Source organism: Lycium ferocissimum, chromosome 5 (genome assembly GCF_029784015.1).
Source record: "Lycium ferocissimum isolate CSIRO_LF1 chromosome 5, AGI_CSIRO_Lferr_CH_V1, whole genome shotgun sequence".
In the NCBI taxonomy this organism is placed as follows: Eukaryota; Viridiplantae; Streptophyta; class Magnoliopsida; order Solanales; family Solanaceae; genus Lycium; species Lycium ferocissimum.
In genome coordinates this window covers 6473972-6496056 of record NC_081346.1, presented here as the reverse complement: position 1 = coordinate 6496056, position 22085 = coordinate 6473972, and the positions used below count along the sequence as shown (strand labels likewise).

At 36.7% G+C, this 22085-nt stretch overlaps 1 protein-coding gene across 1 annotated transcript; it reads left to right on the top strand.

Annotated features, from left to right (window-relative positions):
* Positions 1-1475: 1475 nt before the first annotated feature.
* LOC132058143 (1-aminocyclopropane-1-carboxylate oxidase 5-like) lies at positions 1476-21387 on the top strand. The gene is made up of 4 exons (XM_059450700.1): positions 1476-1810; positions 2006-2327; positions 2588-2657; positions 21218-21387. The coding sequence occupies exons 1-4, from the start codon at positions 1476-1478 to the stop codon at positions 21385-21387; spliced, it is 897 nt and encodes a 298-aa protein (XP_059306683.1).
* Positions 21388-22085: the final 698 nt, after the last annotated feature.

Sequence of the window (22085 nt, the reverse complement as noted above, 5' to 3'; positions counted from 1 at the left end):
TCATCCACCAGCTAGACCTGAAGATCTCATCCATATAACCCACTACTCAATTTCTAATTAGAGAAGAATTGAAGTCTATCTGACCAAGGATTTTTTTCTCTATGTGGAAAGAAACATAGAAATAATATGTATCACATCACTCCTAACATGTACGTTAAAGCGTGTGACTGGTTTAAACTGTTAGAGTACATAATTTTTTGTCTTAATTATGTCTTCAATACATCTCTCATTGTACAAGCTTGATTCTTTGAAGAGGAATCCTCAATATATAGCTATGTGTTTCGCCACTGTTTGTTGTTACTAATTCAAAATACTCAAATTGCAGAGACTGCAATCTTGTTTCTTTCTTTCCTTTTTTCTTTTTTGAATAACGTCAAGTACTCATGCATATTGTTTACTCTAGTTTTAGATACCAATGCGTCTGTTTTAATAAACTTTAACTCCCTATTAAAGCAGATGAAATCTAGAGTATTGAGATTTTTTCTAAACAAATCCTAGATAATGCTAAAAAAAATATATAAAACAAATGAGAGAGTAATAGATGAGATCTAACACACAGCAAATTATGATACTAGTAAAATGTGACGAAATCACGTGAAGATAACAAATTAAAGGCTCCATGTGAGCTGTTAGGTGGTTATGTCCGTCTCTATGGTTCCGCAAAGCGAGTTAAATTATTTGATTTAATTAATCTCTAACTATCCTTTTTTTTATAAACATAGTCATCAGGGAGCCAAGCTAATCATCAACCAGGAAAGCACATACAAAAAGCCACAGCTTTGTGTGTAATTTTATATTAATAAGATTCGTCTTAGCCATCTCACCAACCAAATTATTCAAAATATTCTCTCTGTAAGAAAGGCTCTGTCCAAATAATTTAACTACGTTTCGTCGTCATTGCCTGGGAAATCTATGTTTACTATCGCAAGTTAGCTTTGAAAAATAACAACAACAAAAATATTGCTGGATTCTTCATTGTGAGTTTGAGATCTAAACCAAGATTTGAGAGTCAGTTAGAATACAAACATATCATCGAGATTTGCGGGAAATAAATAACTACGCAAGGAGGAAGTAGTTGGTTTATAACTTTTAAGAAATAACAAAGTCATTTTCACTGCTATATAGTAGCAATACAACATCTCGATTTGTAGAGACGGATCTAAAATTTAAATCTGACGGGTTCAACTTATAAGAATTTTAGAACTAAAGTCATTCGATTTTTATAATTTATGGGTTCAGATCTAAAACTAGTTGAAATTTTAGTGAGTTTTAAATATAAATTTATATTCCGAGTTAAAAATGCTGGGCTTGAGTTGATAGGGAAAAAAAAGTGTAGGAAGGTAAAGGTAGTAGCTTTGCAAGTTGCCTTTTTTTAAAATGCAACAAAAAGAATCAACTGTGGGATTAAAACAATGTTTTTTTGTTGATAAAGAGGTTTAAAACAACATTGAGAGTCGAGAAATAAGGAAAACATCATGGCTAGTTTTGATATTCCAACGATTGATGTTTCTCCTTTTTTCAGATCAGAGGAAAATGAAGAAGGGAAAACGAAGACTATGGAGCAAATAGGCGAAGCATGTGTTAACTATGGCTTCTTCCAGATTGCGAATCATGGAATTCCTTTGGACTTGTTGAGCAGAACCATGGATATGTACAAGATCTTCTCTGCTTGTTCAGATGAAAACAAACTCTCTCTACCTGAAAATTATTTAAAAAGCACACAGAATTCCGTTGAGACTTATGAGCACTTGGTGTTTCGTCGTTCATCTTCTGGCTTCAATGGCTGCCCCAAAAGTCCACCTCATTTCAAGTAATATTTTAACTATTTCCGCTATCGCCATATTCTCTCTCAATTGCATCTCAAATTAACTGTTTCTAGTTTTGGCAATCCTCTGATATGATGATTCCAAGAACTAGTACGAATTTAGAAAATTAATTTGCATTTTCTCCCTTTATAAAATTTTTAAGAATGTTATTTGTGAAGTAAATATGTTTGATTTCTTAGGCAAGTATTGGAGGAGATAGTTTCACATTTGACAAAGTTTGGAGTTGTGTTGGAGAGCATCGTAAGCGAGTGTTTGGGCCTCCCTCCTAACTTCCTCGCTAACTACAACAATGATCGGTCTCAGGATGCCTTGATGGGCCTGCACTACTTTCCAGCGACAGAGGATGAGAACGTAGGAAAACCAGCACATGAAGATCCTGGCTGCATCACCATTGTCTACCAGGATGAAGTTGGAGGCCTTCAGGTGCACAAAGATGGGCAGTGGATTCCTATAGCGCCTTCCAAAGACAAACTAGTAGTTAATATTGGTGACGTGATACAGGTAATTATATATAAACCCGGCGATTAATATCACTGTTACCATTATCCCAAAAATTTAAGGAATCACGACCCTCTCCTATAAAAGTCACCGAACTATTTCCCATTTACGAGAGTTGATGTTTTAAGTTTAATTTGCTTTATATTTGAGTTAACATGGTATTTTGCTTGTTTATCTGGTATTCTGGTGAAATTTAGTTCGATGACCATTTGAGGAATTAACTCTTTTGTTTTCCTTTTTTTTTTTTGTGACATAAAAAAAAGGTGCTAAGCAACAATAAATTCAAGAGTGCAACTCACAGAGTGGTGAACCAAGAGGAAAAAACCGTTACTCGTTTGCGTTCTTCTATAACGTGCAAGGAGACAAGTGGGTTGAGCCATTACCACAGTTTACAAAAGAAATTGGAGTGTCGCCCAAGTAGGATTTCTCATCAATGAATATCTGTGACCGAGACGAAACGGTCTCATCCACCGCCTAGACTCAAGATCTCATCCATATAACCCACTACTCAATTTCTAATTGAAGTCTACGTGATCAAGGATTTTCTCACCATGTGGAAAGAAACCTGCAATAATATGTATTACTCCTGATATGTGTATTGAAGTGTGCGACCAGTGCTGGATAGATGGCTAGGCCCAGTAAGGCGTTTGCCTTAGGCCCCCATTTTTGAAGGGCCCAATTTTTACCCAAATAGGTTTAACAATTTTTGGATTTTTTAGTAAAAATAACAATTTTTTTTTGTAAAAGTTAAAAGAGGGTGAGAAAATTAAATTGGGCCCTTATTTTTACAAAGAATAGTTTGTGTTTATCGTGAATGCTCTTTAAAATATACTCAGACACTCTGGTATTGATGATTTAGACTTAGTTTACGAATTAAAAACGTCAAGGAAAATATTACAAGTAGAAAATAATATTCTAATTGATATATTTAGTTGGATAAAAAGACTTGATTCTTTTCCAAATGCATATATTGCTTTTATATAAAATTATGTCAAAAGTTGCCTCAATGGAAAGAACTTTTTCAAAATTTAAATTTATAAAATATCACCTAAGATCAATAATGTCTCAAGAGATATTAAATCAATTAGCTATATTATCGATTGAAAAAAATATTATTAGAAGGAATCATTATAAAAAAAGCTAGAAAGATAGATGTCAAATAATATATCAGTGAAGTTTTTCTTTTAAGCATGTGCCTCTGATTCATTTTTGAAAAATTTACTTGCCATAGCTATGTATAAGAGCTAATTATGTATAATAACTACTCTTATTTTATTTATATTTCGTAGCCATAAGTTTTCTCGTATTTACGCCTCGTAACTAGATAGCATCCGAAATACATGGTCCATGTATCCATTCTCCACAATATTCTACTGTTGTCAATCCATTTTTTCTCCCATTATCCCAATTTTCTCTCACATTCTTCTTAATCAATACCACAATTCTCTACATTTTATCTCTCTTCAAGATTTGCACGATTCCCTCAACATTAATCGTTTATCTGCAAATTAGGTAAGTGATTTTAGGTTTTTTTTTTTTTATGTATACGTGTATTTTTTCATTGTATCTTCTTCAATTTCATTAATTACAAGTCCTACATTCTGACAATTTTCATGATTACCTGAACTCCATTGTTACGGTTTTTTCAAAGAATCTTTTGTGAGTGATTTTAATGGCCAAAGGAAACACTCCAACAAGGGTTACTCGAGGTACACACGATTTATTTGATGGACCATCTTTTAGTTTAGGCATTACTCAACAACAATATGTAATTGCAGGCACCAATGCAAAAATTGTTGTAGAGAGGCGTAGTAAGCATCTTCATGACCCAAAGAATATGCAACAAATGGATACTGAAGTAGCAAAATCAGTCAAGGAAAAAGATGTTGTACCAGTTAAAAAAGTTCTAAAGTTGCAGCAAAAAAGAGGAGAAAAGTAAACAACCTTGCTTCTGGAAAAAAGGGTAAAAACGTTGTTGAAGAACAACCATCTGTTGCAGTTGAGAATGTGGAAGCAATGGAGGAGGTTAGACTTAGATGTATTTCAGTGTATTTCCCTATATTTTGTGATAATACATTTTGTTTAGCCTTTATTTACATATATATTCACATGTATTTATCTGGGACACATGTTAGACTTGGTGTATTTCATTTTATTTTATTTTGGCAAGTTCATGTAGTTTGACTGTGTGTCGTGTTTATTTGATGTATTTCAGTGTATTTCACTATGTTTTGTGATAATACATTTTGTTTAGCCTTTATTTACACACATATTCACATGTATTTATCTGGGTCACATGTTAGACTTGATGTATTTCATTGTTCACTATATTTTGTTTTGGCAAGTTCATGTATCTTGACTGTGTGTGGTGTTTATTTGATGTATTTCACTGTATTTCATGATAATACATTTTGTTTAGCCTTTATTTACACACATATTAACATGTATTTATCTGGGTCACATGTCAGACTTGATGTATTTCATTGTATTTTGTTTTGGCAAGTTCATGTATTTTGACTGTGTGTGGTGTTTATTTAGTTGTATTTTGTTTTTTTGGGATATATTTGGAATTTACTATACTGTATTTTACTACTGACGTGAATTGTGTGGACCAGTTGCAGAACACCATATTCTATGTTTAAAAGCATCCAACGCAGCCTCCACACGTGTCGGTACACTAACAACAAAATATTCACTCAACTGGAGGAAAAACTAATTGTTCGACAGTTATTATGTTTGACAAAAGTATCTTTGGCAAATTCCTCCAAATGCAGCATTTTGAGGTACAAGCACAGATGTTTCGGTGCTTCATGGTCAGAGAGCTAAATGATAGTACCCCTGATGCGTTTATGATGGATATAAATGGTACTGTATTGTGAATTTACCATTAGAGAGTTTGCCATCATGACCGGGTTGAATTGCGTATATGACGAAGGGGATTTTACATTTGACCCAGACAGACCGAATAGGATTATGAAAACATATTGCGGTGGGTCTAATAAAACTGTAAAACGAATTGAGTTGATTGAATGCTTTAGATGGCAGGGATTGTGGTGTGTTTGTGGCAGCATTTGCTAGTTAATTAGTAGAGGTTCGTTACCTCATTAGGATTGGTAAGGTATGATAGACTATGTAAATATTGTAAATATTCCCTTCCTTATGTAAATATTCCCTTCCTTATGTATTGTAATTAGGTCCTATAATTTAGCCTAGTATCATTATACCTACTTTGTATATAAGGACTTTCATACATCAATACGATTACGGATTGATTTCCCACAGTATCGTACTCAGGTTTCCTTCCAAAACCCTACGTCCATTCTCTCTCTCTCTCTTCTAACCCTAACCCTAGCCGTCCCCTTCCTCCTTCCTTCTCCTTCCATGGCCGACACAAAAATTTCCATTGCCTTTAACCGTCACGAATGTGAAATCCTTAATCCCAATCACTCTAGACATGGAAACCGGCTATTATCACGAATGGGCGACCCTTTTCAAAGTCCTAGCCCGCGTTCACTCTGTCCTCGAGCACATCATACCACCCACTGACACCGCTGAACTCACCGCGTATGACGCAACAAAGGCGGCTAACCTTCCGCTCTGGAAACGCCTTGATGCGGTGGTCCTTCAATGGATATACGCCACCGTCTCCCATGATATTCTCACCTCTATTCTCGTGGCGGATGATGTTGCCGAGAAGGCTTGGAATCGCGTTGCTCAACTTTTCCAAGATAATAAACACTCACGGGCGTACCTTGAAACCGAATTCACCACCACAAAAATGGCCGACTTCGGCTCGGTTATGGCCTATTACAATAGGCTCAAGTCTCTCACGGATCGCCCTTGCCAACGTCGGGTCGCCCGTGTCCGATCAACGTTTGGTCTTGCGACTTCTCGCCGGCCACCGGAGACGTATGCACACTTTGTCACCACCATTCACCGTAAAAGATGTTTTGCCTTCTTTCTCGAAGCAGTGCTCCGACTCAAGCTCGAAGATGCGGCAACAGGAACGTGCCCGTGATTCCAACCCCGCGCTCTACTGTTGATAATGATGCTCCCTCTCTCCACCACCGGCGGTAACAATAATTCCGCCAACCGTCGTGATAATAATCGTGGCAGAATTCTAACCGAACAAGGGCAAAAATAACAACAACAACGCCAACCGCGGGAGGCAAGAGCCGGCGGCCCAGGGCCGGGGAACAGCTCGGTAAGCGGCCCGATGTACAGCCTACCGGCGGGGGGCTTCTCACCTCGCTGCCGCGCCCAAAGGCGGTGGCCACGCCCTCGCCCGTATCCGACGAGACATTAGCGGCCAGCCGACGACCGCCACGTCGCGGCCGGCGGCACGCATTCTTGGCACGGGTCCTCGGCCTCGACAGCACATGCCACGCACGTTCCTCCTACCTCGGATACACTCCGGGACAGACGTGGGCACGCCAGTACACTCTATCCATGCATCAACCGGATGACAATTGGTACATGGACACCGGGTGACTTCACACATGACCGCCAACCCAGTACTCTCACGTCTTATTTTAATTTGAGCAATAATTCGGAATTATTGTTGGTAATGGTAGCACTATTCCAATTCGAGGTTATGGTCATACTTCCCTTCCCCCACCTAATGCTCAATTACGTCTCCGAAATGTCTTGCATGCTCCAAAACTCATCAAAAACCTTGTTTCCGTACGTAAATTCACTAAGGATAATAATGTTTCGTTGAGTTTGATCCTCTTGGGTTTTTACGTGGAAGGATTTACCGACGGGGAGCCGCCTAATGAGATGTGAAAGCACCGGGAATGTATCCTCTCAATGCCACGAATGGTCCACTCCACCATCCACTTTCCTCGCCGCATCACCTAGCTTGTGGCATTCCCGCCTCGGCCATCCGGAAAAGCTATCCTTAGTTCTCTTCGTAGTAATGCCTTAATCGAATGTAATAGGGCCCGTACTTCTTTTTGCACCCTCTTGTCCTTTGGGGAAACATGTTAAATTGCCATTTTATGATTCGTTGTCGTTTACTACTATGCCGTTTGACATCATTCATAGTGATTTATGGACATCTCCTATTTTAAGTTCTAATGGGCACCGCTATTACGTTTTCTTTCTTGATGATTATAGTAATTTTCTTTGAACTTTTCCTATCTCTAACAAGTCTCAAGTGTATTCCACTTTTCTATCTTTTAAGGCGTTAATACGGACTCAATTCGAAAGAGACATTAAAAACATTCAATGTGACAATGGGCGGGAATTCGCAAATGGGCATTTTCAATCTTTTTGCGCCTCAAATGGTATAAATTTTCGCTTTCTTGCCCCTATACATCTCCTCAAAATGGCAAAGCGGAACGAAAATTAAATCCATTAACAACATAGTGCGCACTCTACTTGTCCACTCCTCCGTCCCCCCCCCTTTTGGCATCATGCTCTCCAAATGGCCACATACCTCCTCAATATACTTCCTACCAAAGTCCTTAGGCAAAAATCACCGACGCAAGTTCTTTATCAACGAACCCCCTCTTATTCCCATCTCGGGTTTTCGGGTGTCTATGCTATCCTCTTTTCCGTCTACGACTATTCATAAGTTACAAGCGAGATCCACCCCGTGTGTTTTTTTTTGGGCTATCCGTTGAATCATGAGGATATAAGTGTTATGATTTGTCTACCAACAAAATCATCATCTCACGGCATGTCCTCTTTGACGAAACTCAATTTCCCTTCTCCAAATCGCACCCCCACCCCATCTTCCTATGAATTTTTGGACCATGGAATTTCCCGTATATACCTTGCATTTTCTCGTCTCCACCTACTCCTCTCGTCGTTCCCTGGCCCGCCCCTCACCGGCCGCTCCAGGGGCACACGACCCCGGCCCCCCCTCCCACCGTCGCTCCGCCCGTGATCGCCCTTGCGCTCCCTCAACCCCACCGCCCCACCTCGTTGCCCGGCGTCCTAACCCCAACGGCCCCCCGCCCACCCGTCATCGGCCGGCCCTCTCCCGCACGGTTACTAGTGGCCAACGCGGGATCTTCAAACCCAAACAACCGTTCAACTTAAATACTTCCAGCCTTCTCTCCATCTCGCCTATCCCGCGAAACTGTCGCGCGTTCTAAATGACCACAATTGGAAAGGCTGCCATGGTTGACGAATATAATGCTCTAATTAATAATAAGACGTGGAGTTGGTTCCACGTCCCCCGATGTGAATCTTATTCGTTCTATGTGGATTTTTCGTCATAAAAAGAAATCACGGTTCTTTTCGAGCGGCACAAAGCCCGTCTTGTCCGCGATGGCGGTGTCTCAACGGGTTGGAGTTGATTCGCGACGAGACTTTCGGTCCGTTGTCAAACCGGCTACTATTCGCACCGTCTTGAGCATTGCACTTGCACACTCTTGGCCCATTCATCTACTGGACGTCAAGAATGCATTCCTACACGGTAATCTTAATGAGACGGTTTATATGCATCAACCTATTGGGTTTAAGGATCCCAAGCATCCCCATCATGTCTCTCTTGATAAGTCGTTGTACGGACTTAAGCAAGCTCCCGTGCATGGTTCCAACGCTTGCGTATTATGTCTCCACCATTGGTTTTTCACATAGCCGATCCGATCACTCTATCTTTATTTATTGTCGAGGTTCCGACATTGCTTACATTCTGCTTTATATGTTGACGATATTATTCTCACGCCTTCCTCGTATGCTCTCAGAAATCCATCATGTCTCTCCTTAGTGCCGAATTTGCTATGAAGGATTCGGGGCCCTCTCAGCTATTTTTTCGGGTATCGTCGTTACCCGACTTCACATGGCATGTTTCTCTCTCGGAAGAATTATGCAGCGGATATTATAGAGCGTGCGGCATACGACCGTCTCGTAAGCCCGGGCCGACACCGGTCGACACCAACTCCAAACTGGTGCCGCGGCCGGCCTCCCTTGCGATGATCCCACCCAATATCGTAAGTTGGCTTGCCGCTTTACGAGACCTTACATTCACAAGACCGTACATCTCCTATGCGGTTCAACAAGTATGCCTTCACGCATGATCCTAAGGTTGCCCGTATACGCATGCTCTTAAACGCGTAATCCGATACGTTCAAGGTACTATTGAGTTTGGTCTCCATCCGTACAAATCCTCCGTCCTCTCTTGTCTCTTATACGTACGCAGATTGGGGTGGTTGTCCGGACACTCGCCGATCAACTTCTCGGTTATCAGTGTCTTCCTTGGAGATAACCTCTTCTCACGGTCATCCAAACGCAACCTACCTTGTCCAAGTCGAGTGCCGAAGCCGAATATCGTGGCGTCGCCAATGTCGTCTCTCGAGTCCCGTTGGCTTCGCAACCTTCTCTTGGAGCTCCGCCGTCCCATCCGGACAGCTACATTGGTTTATCGTGATAACGTTAGTGCCATATACCCATCGTGTAATCCGGTTCAACACCAACGCACTAAACATATCGAGATGGACATACATTTCGTACGCGAGAAAGTTGCCCGTGGAGAAGTTCGTGTTCTTCACGTCCCGTCCCGTTACCGGATCGCGTATATCTTCACTAAAGGTCTTCCGCGCGTGCTATTTGATGATTTCGGGGACGATCTAAGCGTACGACAACCTCCCGCTTCGATTGCGGGTGTGATAGACTATGTAAATATTGTAAATATTCCCTTCCTTATGTAAATATTCCTTCCTTATGTATTGTAATTAGGTTCTATAATTTAGCCTAGTATCATTATACCTACTTTGTATATAAGGACTTTCATACATCAATACAGATTACGGATTGATTTCCTACAAGGTAAAGCTTAGCCCCCTTTGCTTGTAATTATTCCCATTTAAGTTTTTTTTATATTTAATAAAAGGCCGCTAGACACTCTGTCTAGTGGTATAAATTCGAGAAAAAAGGGGGAAAAAAAACAACTCGCCCTCTCTAAAATCAAACTTTGCATCCAACACCTAATATATATACCGCAACTTCAATTTCTTAAACAAACTTACAAGAAGAAAATGATTGTTGTCACTTTAATAGTCAATAACTTTTGAAACGGACTTGCAAAATCCGATATCACTATTGCTTCCATAACTATATCAAACAAAAGACATAACTTCTAATCAGAACATTGGTTTTTTTTTTTTTTTTGGTTAAAGAAAGATGCCTCAGTGGCACAAAAAAAAAAATAGGAGCGAAAATTAACATTCAAAAAAATATATTGTATGTTATTGCGATGAAAGCAATACATTAGTAAAAGCAGGCAGAGAAAAAGAATTTCCTTTCTACCTAGAAACATAACAAATAAACTTTAATTCTAGTAAAAGCTTCGAAATCCAATTCACTTCCATCGTAAAAAAACCAATATCCAACTGTAACTGAAATACAGAAGAATATATAACCTTGAGATGAACATAACCAATGGGTTTGGGACGAACCTACGAAGTGGCATTAGTCTTGTTTGGCGACAATATCCTATACATTCTTCAAAGCGACTCTTTGTTAATAGCTTTGGATCGTTTCTCAGTCTCCAAATTCATAACAATCCTTATCATATTCATGATCAATCTTGTAATAGGATAAGATTTCATCCTGCAACAGTGAGGTTTCCATTCCTTGCCATAATTCACCCACTTGTATAGAATTCCCGATATACCATTGGCGATGATGTCATTCACTATTAACCGGTGTTTTAAGAGGCGGGAGCAGGCGAGACATTTTACGCAACAAGGAGGAGGCATAAGCTGAAGCACGGGGCATAAGTCCCACTGAACTATGGGGGTAAATATCTTCAATCTATATATAATATGTTTCAGCATACATAAGGTGATGTGGCACCTCTATATGACCTCCATTATTACTTATCTTTTTTGTGGTTTTTTTGCCCTTTTCTCCTAATACTTTTGTTTAACTTATTTTTAAAAATCTAAAAATGGCTAAATAATTACATTATTAAAGGAGGAAATAATTGCAATATTAAATGAGCAGCCAGAACCTAAATGTCTGATTATGGCCGTGAATGTGTATTAACTCATATGCCTCTTCATATTCATTGCTAATTTTTTTATTAATAATAAATTAATAAAGGGAATACATAAGAGCCCAATTAATATTGAGCTGATAATGCACGTTTGATTGAGCTTAATTAGTCAATTAATATTGTCCATTATGATCCTTGAATTCTGGTGATAATGGTGGATTGATTCTTCAGTTCATTATCATTTTTTTCTATCCATAAAGCTTCAACTCTTTGGGCTGCATTTTATGAAAACATTGACTATTATTTTTAGTTTTCTTTTGTGATTCTCAAGTTCATGCAAAGAAGCATAGGGTTCACATGTTCCTCTTTGTGCTATGCTCGATTTTAGACAAGTAACTTATCTATTTCTTTCCTCATTATTACTAATTGTTTATTCTCTTAAACTCCCTCTCTCTTTCATCTTAATATAGTAATGTTTTGTCACGCCTTTTCAATGATTCAGATATTTTTGCTTCTTTCTTATTTTCTCGATTGTATATGAATTTTAAATTTTTGATGTGTATTTGAGATTTTTTTCAATTGAAAACACCGGAATTTGTAATGTCAATTGTTATTATTCATTTCTACATTTTTATGTGTTATATTTTTGTTGATCTTAGTTGGGAATATTGTATTTTTGAATTGTGTTTGAAGCCTTTTGCTGCTTGAATCATAGAAAGTTGGAATCTCAATTATACTTAGTGTGTTAGTTTTTGATGCTTTCTTTCCCAATTTTTGGTTTCATTTACTTGGTTTTGTGTTTTTTTGCAAGTTGATGATTAGTTGGTGTGTGTGACTGTAACATCTGAATTATTTTGTATTTTGGGGATATCATTAAGCCGTCTTCTTTTTGGCATTTCCGGGAGCACTTGTGATTTGAAGGACGTTCCAAGGCGTTTAAAGTCATGAGAAATGGTAATTGATACATCATTGCCTTTTGAATGAATTTTGATTGATCAAATTACTATTTAATTTACAAATTATCTCTCTTTCGACCAAACAAATAATAATAATGCCTACATATTTAATTTCACATGAAAAAGAACTGAATGTCAATATCTTCATATTTATAGGAGGACTGTTAAAATGGTTTGAGAAGCTATTAGGAAAAAAAAATGTACTTTTTAAATTTTAAGAAAAAATTAGTGAGAAATAAAATTAAAATAAGTTAGATCATTTTACAAGGATAACAAATGCTAACTATCTGAAATTAATTAAAAATTAGGAATCACAAATAAGGAGAGAGTATCAAAGAAAAGGAAGAAACGATCTAGAAAAAATTTTGAAAAATAGAATCCTTGCCCTATAATAGAGAAACAAAATATAAAAGTCACAACTTATATTCATGTATAAAAAATTGACCATCTAACAAAAAATAAAAGATAAACAAATAAATACTAATTGCACGCCAAATATCATTTACTATAGTTGGAGAAATTTATTACAAGATTCTAATGTTTCTAAAAGCATTTAAAATATGCTCATGCAAAAAAGAATGTAGAAATTTTGTGAGTTTTTCTTTCAGTGTTTTACTTGCCTAATTATTTTTAGTATGATATTGATAGACATGAGGTTTTATATATGAGAATGCAACTTCGCGGTTCTTCCACCCGGATTAAATTTAACAAAAAATATATATATAAATTATAGATAATTTTTTGCAAAATCGCGCGGTCAAATTCACCAGTTTTATAAAAAGTAAGATTTTCATAAAAATTCTACAAATAAATTCAATTAAACCACCTATAATATAGAAATTATTATTATTATTATTATTATTATTATTATTATTATTATTATTATTATTATTATTATTATTATACATTTGAGAAAGGTAACAACACAACAAATGATAATAGCCAAGATAATCTTTAAAATGAAATCATCATCCACTTTATCATCGATCCCCACATCTACTAGTCCTTCCCATCCTCTACTTATATTTGCATTGATTTTTCTTTATATATTTCAAAGAGCGAGAAAGGGTAAAAAAGTGTAAGAGCAATGACAAAAAATGGATAAAGTTGCCTAAGCAACATAGTGTTATGGAATATATATCCTATCAATTTCAGACATAATCATCTAAAAAAATTATTTATGGTAGTGTTATTTCCTACGAGAGCTTCTTTATATATTTTAGGAAAAATCAATGCAATATAAAAGCATGATAGCATAAAGTATAAATATAATCACTCTAACAGTAAAAAAACACGATCTATAGCAAAAATATACTTTTAAAACAGCAAAAAATCAAATCTAATGTCCAAGACATATGCTTTTACACACGAAGCACGTTTTTGCGCACGAACACACGCCTCCAAAGGGCGTGCCCCCTATGAATCTGCATCGTTCATTTGTGCCCTAGAGCGTTTTTTATTAACCATCACCCTAGAACGTCTTTGAAAACACTGCTATTAACTATAAGTCTATAACTTTTAATTCTTTTATACTTATTTTACTAGTTTTATGACAAATTGTCGGGACGAGCCAAGAGGATATACGTATGATTCATTTGGGTGGGGGAACTTAACTTTGAAATCTTTAATAGGACGAGTTCAATTTTAGGACCACTGGCTGATTGCTTGATTAAAAAAGATGCTCTTCATGTGGCCATGATTTTTGGACAAACTTCAATAAAATCAACAATCCACTAGAGCCACTTGTGTTGACGTGTCGTTCTTTACGTAGTAGGTTGTTTCGAACAATCTAAATGAGAAAAACATGTTGTCAAAAGCTATCTACAACCTTTTTCTTTGGTTTGTTATTCCTATCTCTCTTTTAAGCAATTCAATTTAAAAAAGTGTCAACTTTTTAAATTATGATTGCCTACAAGCTAGCTAGAGGAGCCAGGTACTACACCTCAATGTCTTCTGATCTGAACAGACGATATCATTACAAATTCCTGACTAAAGAACATGTTGCGAAATGAAGTGCTTCATTTTACTTCGGTAAAGGGCCAAAAATGCCCCTGGACTATCGGACAATATCTAAAAATATCCTCCATCAACTTATTTAGGCCCCGTTTGTCCATAGATATCAAAAAAAAATTTACTTTTTTTTGAAATTTTGGAGTTGGAGTTGGAGTTGTGTTTGGCCATAATTTTTGAAATTGTAGTTTTTGGTGAAATGTAGTTGTAAAAAAGTGAAAAAAGTGAATTTTTTTTAAAAAACAAGTTTTTTGAGTTTTTGATATTCCGGAATACAACTTTAAGTTGAATTCGGAATTCTCATGGCCAAACACTGATTCCGAAAAAAAGTGAATTTTTTTTCGAAATAAAGTGAATAATTCTTATGGCCAAACGGGGGCTTAATTTGCTAGAAGTACCCCTCATGTTACATTATGTCCTTTGACTAACAGAAACACTGAATTAAAAAAAAATATTTAAATTCCACATAGTAACTTCTTATTGGGCGAAATTAAAACACCAGACCCCATTAAAAAGACCCACCGATATATACCCATTTTTGAAATAACCCGCCCCAAACACTAACTCAACACAAACAAAGAGTCTAACTAAAAAAAGTGACCCCCACTTTCGCCAAACTCCATGGAAGTTGCATAGGCCTCTTTTCTATTCCTTCCTCTCTTCAGCAATAATGGCGTGATATAACCAAGATTTGCTTTATCCGGTATCAAATGAGGACTGTGAGCAAATAGAACCCTGGATGAAATGAAAATTGGATTCATGTAATGGGAGAAAGATAATGCGAGCCCTGATGATTGAAAGTGGAATAAGTTCTTCATAAATAAACTGTAAATGTACAAGTCTAATTGGTTCGACATATATGGTATTGAATTTCATATATCAACCTTAAATTTTAGATCAATACGCTCCTATGTTACACTATTGATCTTATATTAATTAATTGATCTTAAAACACGCTTATATGATGTAAACAACCCCGAATCACCGAAAAACAACATGATTCACTGCAAAGCAGTGAGTATTGCTTACTGGGTCGTTTCCGATGAACCTATCGAATTTCAGACCAATCAGAGTTCATAATATCCCCGATCTCCAAAACTGTGACCCAATTTGATAAATAAATTATTCAGGCGATTCAAGGAAAAATAATATGATCTACATCCTTAATTATCACATGAGAACATATACATTGTGTCCTTTCTACGGTATTGTGTCCTTTCTACGGGTAAGATACACGAATTCCGCACAACAAATTATCCTCTCGATTAATGTACCTGAGAATCCAAGATATTGCATTTTCTCCCTTTGGGTGAAAACCTCGATATCTCTTCTCATGAATTATTTAAGCGTTACTAGTCTCTAAAGGTAAATTTCCTTTCAAGTAAATAAACATTCACCACCACTGTACGCTTATCCAGGACAATTTATACATGACACATTGAGCACATTCTAATGACTCAAATAAATAGCCCACTTTTGTAGATCCTATTTATTAATCATAATTCTCAATCCATGTATTGATATAATTCCACATGTATAAAGCTATTAAGAATTCTCAATGATTTCAAATAAATAAACCACTTTAACTATAATTAATCACAAAATTCTCAATAAGATATGATATACATATTTGAAAAATTAAAGTGCCCGTATAATCATAATCTTTAATGCAGATATTCACTTTGATGCATACAAGTCACAGACTTAACATTGAGAAAAAATAATTTGGTTATGGTGGGCCACATCTTAAAAGAAAATTAACAGAGGAGACCTTCAAAAAATGTGCTATGGTGACAAAAAGTAATAGCCGCATAAACTAATTTGTTTATGTTCAGCTATGCCTAAAACCAAAAGAATTCTTTGTCTCCAAACTCCTCTTCTGTTATTTTTATTTCAACCAATAAAACCAGGGATATAGGAATCTTTGACTCCATTCCAATACCCCTCCTATTATTCTTGGCCACACCGCCACCAAACCCTAATCTCCTTATTGTTTTATTTTTCTTCCTTTTGTTCATCAAAGAATATACAAGCCATGTTTAGTACATAAAGGATCAACACATTGGAGTTTTTGACTCTTAGGCAAAACCTAGTTTGCGGCTTATCTATGTCACAGCCGCCACCGTTTCGTTTTTTTTTTTTTTTCTCTCTTCTTTTAACATTGCTGCAATACAATGAGTAATGACCCATCATGCAATAACAGAGAACTAAAATTAAAATTGCTAAGATTTTTTTCACAGGCAGTAACAGTTCTATACCACCGTTGTCAACAATCAGTAATTAAACATATCTCGGCTTAAAAACGAACTCAGGTCAAGAACTGCATATTCATGTATATATATCAAACATACATACATATAAATCATGTTATCTAGTTAGATGCAAGGAGGCTCTTGATGCCAATTGATGGAATACAGGCATACGCAGCGGAAGCAAATAGCCAGGATCGAACTTGCATGTAATATAGACAACACATAATCAAGATATTAATCAAACATAAAATTGATACTTATCTCTTGAAGCGTGACCGCGACCAAGAATCGAATCTTCAACCACGAATACACACTATCCATGAGATCGTCATCCTTCAGTTCCATGGTCTTCTACTCTGTAACCCGAATAATACCAGAATCTGTGAAATTCGTGTGGGCGAATTTCTATGGAAAAAGTTAAAGAAACTTCTAAAACCCTCCCTTTTTTTTTTCTTATGGAATAAGACCACTTTTATGACTACAGGTTTTAGGGTTTTAAACCCTTTTCCCAAACCTGCTAGGTCTTTCTTTTCCACCAAGAAATCAGATTCCATTTAATTCTTTATTATTTGGGCACAGGAGGGACCACAGAATTTAATTAACGAGGCTTCCTATTATGGAATTAATTCGAAATATCTGAATTAATCCTACCATAATGAATTACGAATTATTCCACTAAAAATTCGTAATTGCACTCCTCAGTTCAATTTCGAAATCATACATTAAAACTTATTTAATTCCCCATGTTAAGATTACAGATACCAATCAATTAAATTAAATTACTGACAATTTAATTCATTGACTAATTGAATCCTTTATATTTCTGCTTAACTTACATCATGTGACGGATACAAAATCCACCTACAGGGTTTTCACATGAGACTTATAAGCATCCATAAAGGGGTATCATCAATCTCAAAGTCGAGACATGGAATCTATCAACTAATTATTATTTCACAAATCTAATTTGCCATTATCCAATTTACCAGAAATACATTGACCCGCAATTGAGTCGTATCTTTTAATAAATCAAAATAATGAACAAATCACGTTGATCATAATAATTATATCAAGATTAAGAGTATAAGTACATTTAATGAACTAGAGAATCTGTTTTATATATTCAATACAAAAACACTTATCTCTACTTGGTCCGTTCAATACATACAAAATGTACTAGCACAAGAAGACAGAACTATACCGTTCCCATAATGAAGATACATTATATTAATCTTGTGCTACAATCATACTGATGGCTTTGTCCAATTTCCATATTAGATTGTGACCATAAATTTTATACTTATAAGAACCGATGATTTAATCTTCCGTGTATAAGCTAAACTCTATACACTAAATCATCTACTATATAAGTAAAGGACACACATACTAGTACATGATCTATTTAACTCTTTATTAAAAATTGAATAAATAATTGTTCTATAATAAATACTATATCCATACACATGGTTAATAGTATATATCCCAACAATAAACTCTTTGCGCCTGCTGCTTACTTAAAAAGTACAGACTGGGATTTATGAGCACTTCATGTTTGATATTGCATGCTCTAGCTTCCATGTCTGCCCCAAAAATTCACCTCATTTCAAGTAAGTCCTCCTATTCCAATGTGAAAAGTGAAAACTAATTAAATCAATTTATATATATAACTATATAATATAAACTGTGCCATCGCCCTGTTATCTCTCAATTGTTGCGTACTCTTGAATTTTTTGTTGCTTAGCACCTTTTTAATGTCAACAAAAAAACAAAGGTGATTCGTTAAATTTTGGGACAATGATAACTATGATATTAACCAGCAGCCGAATTATATTTAATTACCTGAATAACATCGCCGATGTTAACAACTAGTTTGCCTTTGGAAGGCACTATATGGATCCACTGGCCATCTTTGTGCACTTGAAGGCCTCCAACTTCATCCTGGTAGACAATGGTGAAGCAACCAGGATCTTGGTGTGCAGGTTTTCCTAAGTTCTCAGCTTCTGTTGCTGGAAAGTAGTGGAGGCCCATCAAAGAATCTCGAGACCGATCATTGTTGTAGTTTGGAAGGAAATAATGAGGGAGACCCAAACACTCACTTATGATGCCCTCCAACACACCTCCTAATTTGGTGAAGTGAGAAAACATCTCCTCCAAAACTTGTCTAAGTGTTACACCTCGTGAATCTTCGCGTCGTCATAAGCAAACTAACGTGAATACAGAGAGGCTATGATACCCCTAAAAGATTAAATAAGACTTTCAATAAGTGTTAGACAAGTATTTAAAGGTTTCAGGATCAAGCAAATCGAAGAAATTAGGTTCGTTGAAAATTTGGAAAAACTTGGCAGAATTTTTGACAGGTTTTTTGGTCTAACTTCAAAGAGGCATATATCCTAGAATATGAGGAGTTACGGAATCCATAACCTATGTAAATTGAAGTTCAGCGAGTCTTCTTTCCAATGCAATTGACAGATCACATTTCTGTGAAGAAAGGAGGAAAGTACGGCCCGTACAATAAAGTACGTCCAGCACTTTTTGGGCGTATTTGCCAAAAATTTCCAGAAAGTTAAAATTTTTGCCTCCAAAGTACGGGATGAACAGTATCACGTACTTTGAAGTACGTGATGAACAGTATCCCATACTTTGCCCGAAATTTCAAAAATTGGAGTCGGTGGAATTTTTTTTCCCAAGCTTTTAAATAGCCATTTCCACAACTTGGGTCTCATTTTCACCCAACATCAATCCCTAATGTCTCTCTAAGCTCCCCTTAACACCCATAAACACACCAAATCATTCCAAATCAAATCAAGAGAAGATCAACCTTGAAAACCTAGTTAATTTATGGAAGTTGGATGTTCTTGCTTTCACTTAGTGTTGTGGTGAACTTGGCCTTGAAACAAGTTGTGTGAGTTGAAGTTCTTCAAATACAAGGTATGTTCTTCACCCTATTTGTATGGTTGAGTTGATGTAAAGGTTTAATACCCCTTAGAAAGGAAAAGAATTAAAGTGGAGAAGCTATAAATGTTGTAGTGAAGAGGGTGACTATGAGGTGAACTCAAAAAGGGGATTTGGTTAAATTTGAGACTAATTTGAATGTAACTTCTTGATTATGATATTACGGATGTTGTTATTGTTGTTTGGGGGCTGTTTTGCAATATGGTGGAAGTCGATAAAATAGGGAAAGTGCTGCCCAAATTTAGTTAGTTCCTAATTATGTTAGTTTGAGCTTAAGAAGGATTTCAAGACCTAACCTTAGTGTAAATCCTCCTGAATGTAGTTTTTGCGGACGTTGGAGGAGAAGGTTAAGTAAATAGAAGTTGTAAAGGTATGTAAGGCTAACCCTTTTCCTTCTAAAGGCATGATTCCATAATTGTGAAACCCCTCATGACATTACCAATATTCCTATTTCTAGAAACACTAGAAGCCCATAACTTTCATGATTCCTAAAATATAGTTGATGATGTTCTCTATGATGATAATGATGATGATGATGATGATTCTATTCTAGAGAGTCCAAAGCTTATGGTTCGATGGTATTATGGGATTGTTGAGCTTACTTCATGATTTTTCTTACTTTCACTCATTGTTGTTGGTCTCACCTTATGTTACTTGTTTCTTCGAAGTGAGATATAGCGAGGATGATTGTTCCATAATATAAATCGGAGGTCACCGACCTTACGTCACTCCGATAGAGTTGTAGCTTTTGATTGGTCTCTCATGCATGCTTATGTTTATGTATGACTACACCGGGCCTAGTTGGCCGGGCAGACACCACTTCGGTGGGCAGCCTATGGATGATGATAGTTACACCGGGCCTAGTTTGCCGGGCAGTCACCACTAGTGGGCGGCGTGAGATGATTACCCCGCACGCGGGCTAATGATGATATATGACTCAGACAGTTTACTTATATATATTTATGATGTCGTTTAATAGTAAAAGTTAGCATGCATGGTATCCGCCTTAAGAGACAATTCAGATGTACAGGTTATCTCTTTATCTCATGCTTCTTTATTTCTTGTTTATGCTGTTATTCATGCCTTACATACTTAGTACATTATTCGTACTGACGTCCCTTTTTGTGGACGCTACGTTCATACCCGTAGGTAGACAGGGAGATGGATCTGATCCTTAGGTACTTTGTCAGCTTAGACCCAAGAGCGCTCCATTTATTCCGGAGTTGCAGTCTATTCGTATTCCCTTTTTTTTTTTGTATATATATTTGGGTATGGCGGGGTCCTGTCCCGTCTTATGATTTCTTGTACTCTTTATAGAGGCTCGTAGACATATGTGAATAGTTAGAAGTTTCATGGTCTCCCTAATGTATATTTTGTATATCATTTTTGCAGCCTTGTGGGCTTGTGCGTATATGTATATGTATATGAGGTGAAGTTCATGGTTATCGCGTAATGAGTTCACTTTGAGAATTTACATTCATTCATGTGGTGTTAGTTGAGAGCTAGACATGTGGTCCACCGAGATAGATGGGAAGAAGTATGCTAGGTGGTGCTCGGTAGGCTAGCTCCGGGTACCCGTCATGGCCTTCTGGTTGGGTTGTGACACTAAGAATATCAACCAAATATATTTAAACAACAAAGACAATCTTACATATTTTGAAAAAGGTGAAAATGCAAGTTCATTTCAAATTTGTACTAGTTCTTATAGGATCGCGTATACTAGAAACAGTTATTCGAGATGCAGTGCAACTCACAGGGTGGTGAGACCAAGAGAAATAAACCGTTACTCGTACGCATATTTCTATAACGTGCAAGGGGACAAGTGGGTTGAGCCATTGCCGCAGTTCACAAAGGAAATTGGAGAGTCGCCCAAGTACAGAGGATTTGTCTTCGAAGAATATGCACGGTTGAGACACGAGAAACGTGACTCATCCACTGCCTAGACTCGAAGATCTCATCCATATAACCCACTACTCAATTTCTAATTAGAGGAGAATTGAAGTCTATCTGACCAAGGATTTTTTTCTCTCTGTGGAAAGAAACATAGAAATAATATGTATTACATCACTCCTACCATGTACGTTAAAGTGTGTGACTGGTTAAAAAAACTGAACTGTTAGAGAGCACACAATTATTTTCTTAATTATGTCTTCCATACATCTCTCATTGTACAAGCTTGATTCTTTGAAGAGGAATCCTCGATTTATAGCTATGTGTCTTGCCACTGTTTGTTGTTGCTAATTCAAAATACTCAAATTGCAGATACTACAATCTTGTTTCTTTCTTTCCTTTTTTCTTTTTCGAATAACGTCAAGTACTCAAGCATATTGTTTACTCTAGTTTTAGTTTTCAATGCGTCTGTTTAATAAACTCTAACTGCCTATTAAAGCCAGATGGAATCTAGAGTATTGAGATTTTTCCTAAACAAATCCTAGATAATGCTAAAAAAATATACTCCGTATAAGACAAATGAGAAAGAGTAATAGATCAGATCTAACACACACCAAATTATGATACTAGTAAAATGTGACGAAATCACGTGAAGATAACAGATTAAAGGCTCCATGTGAGCTGTTAGGTGATTATGTCCGTCTCTATGGTTCCGCAAAGCGAGTTAAAATTATTTGATTTAATTAATCTC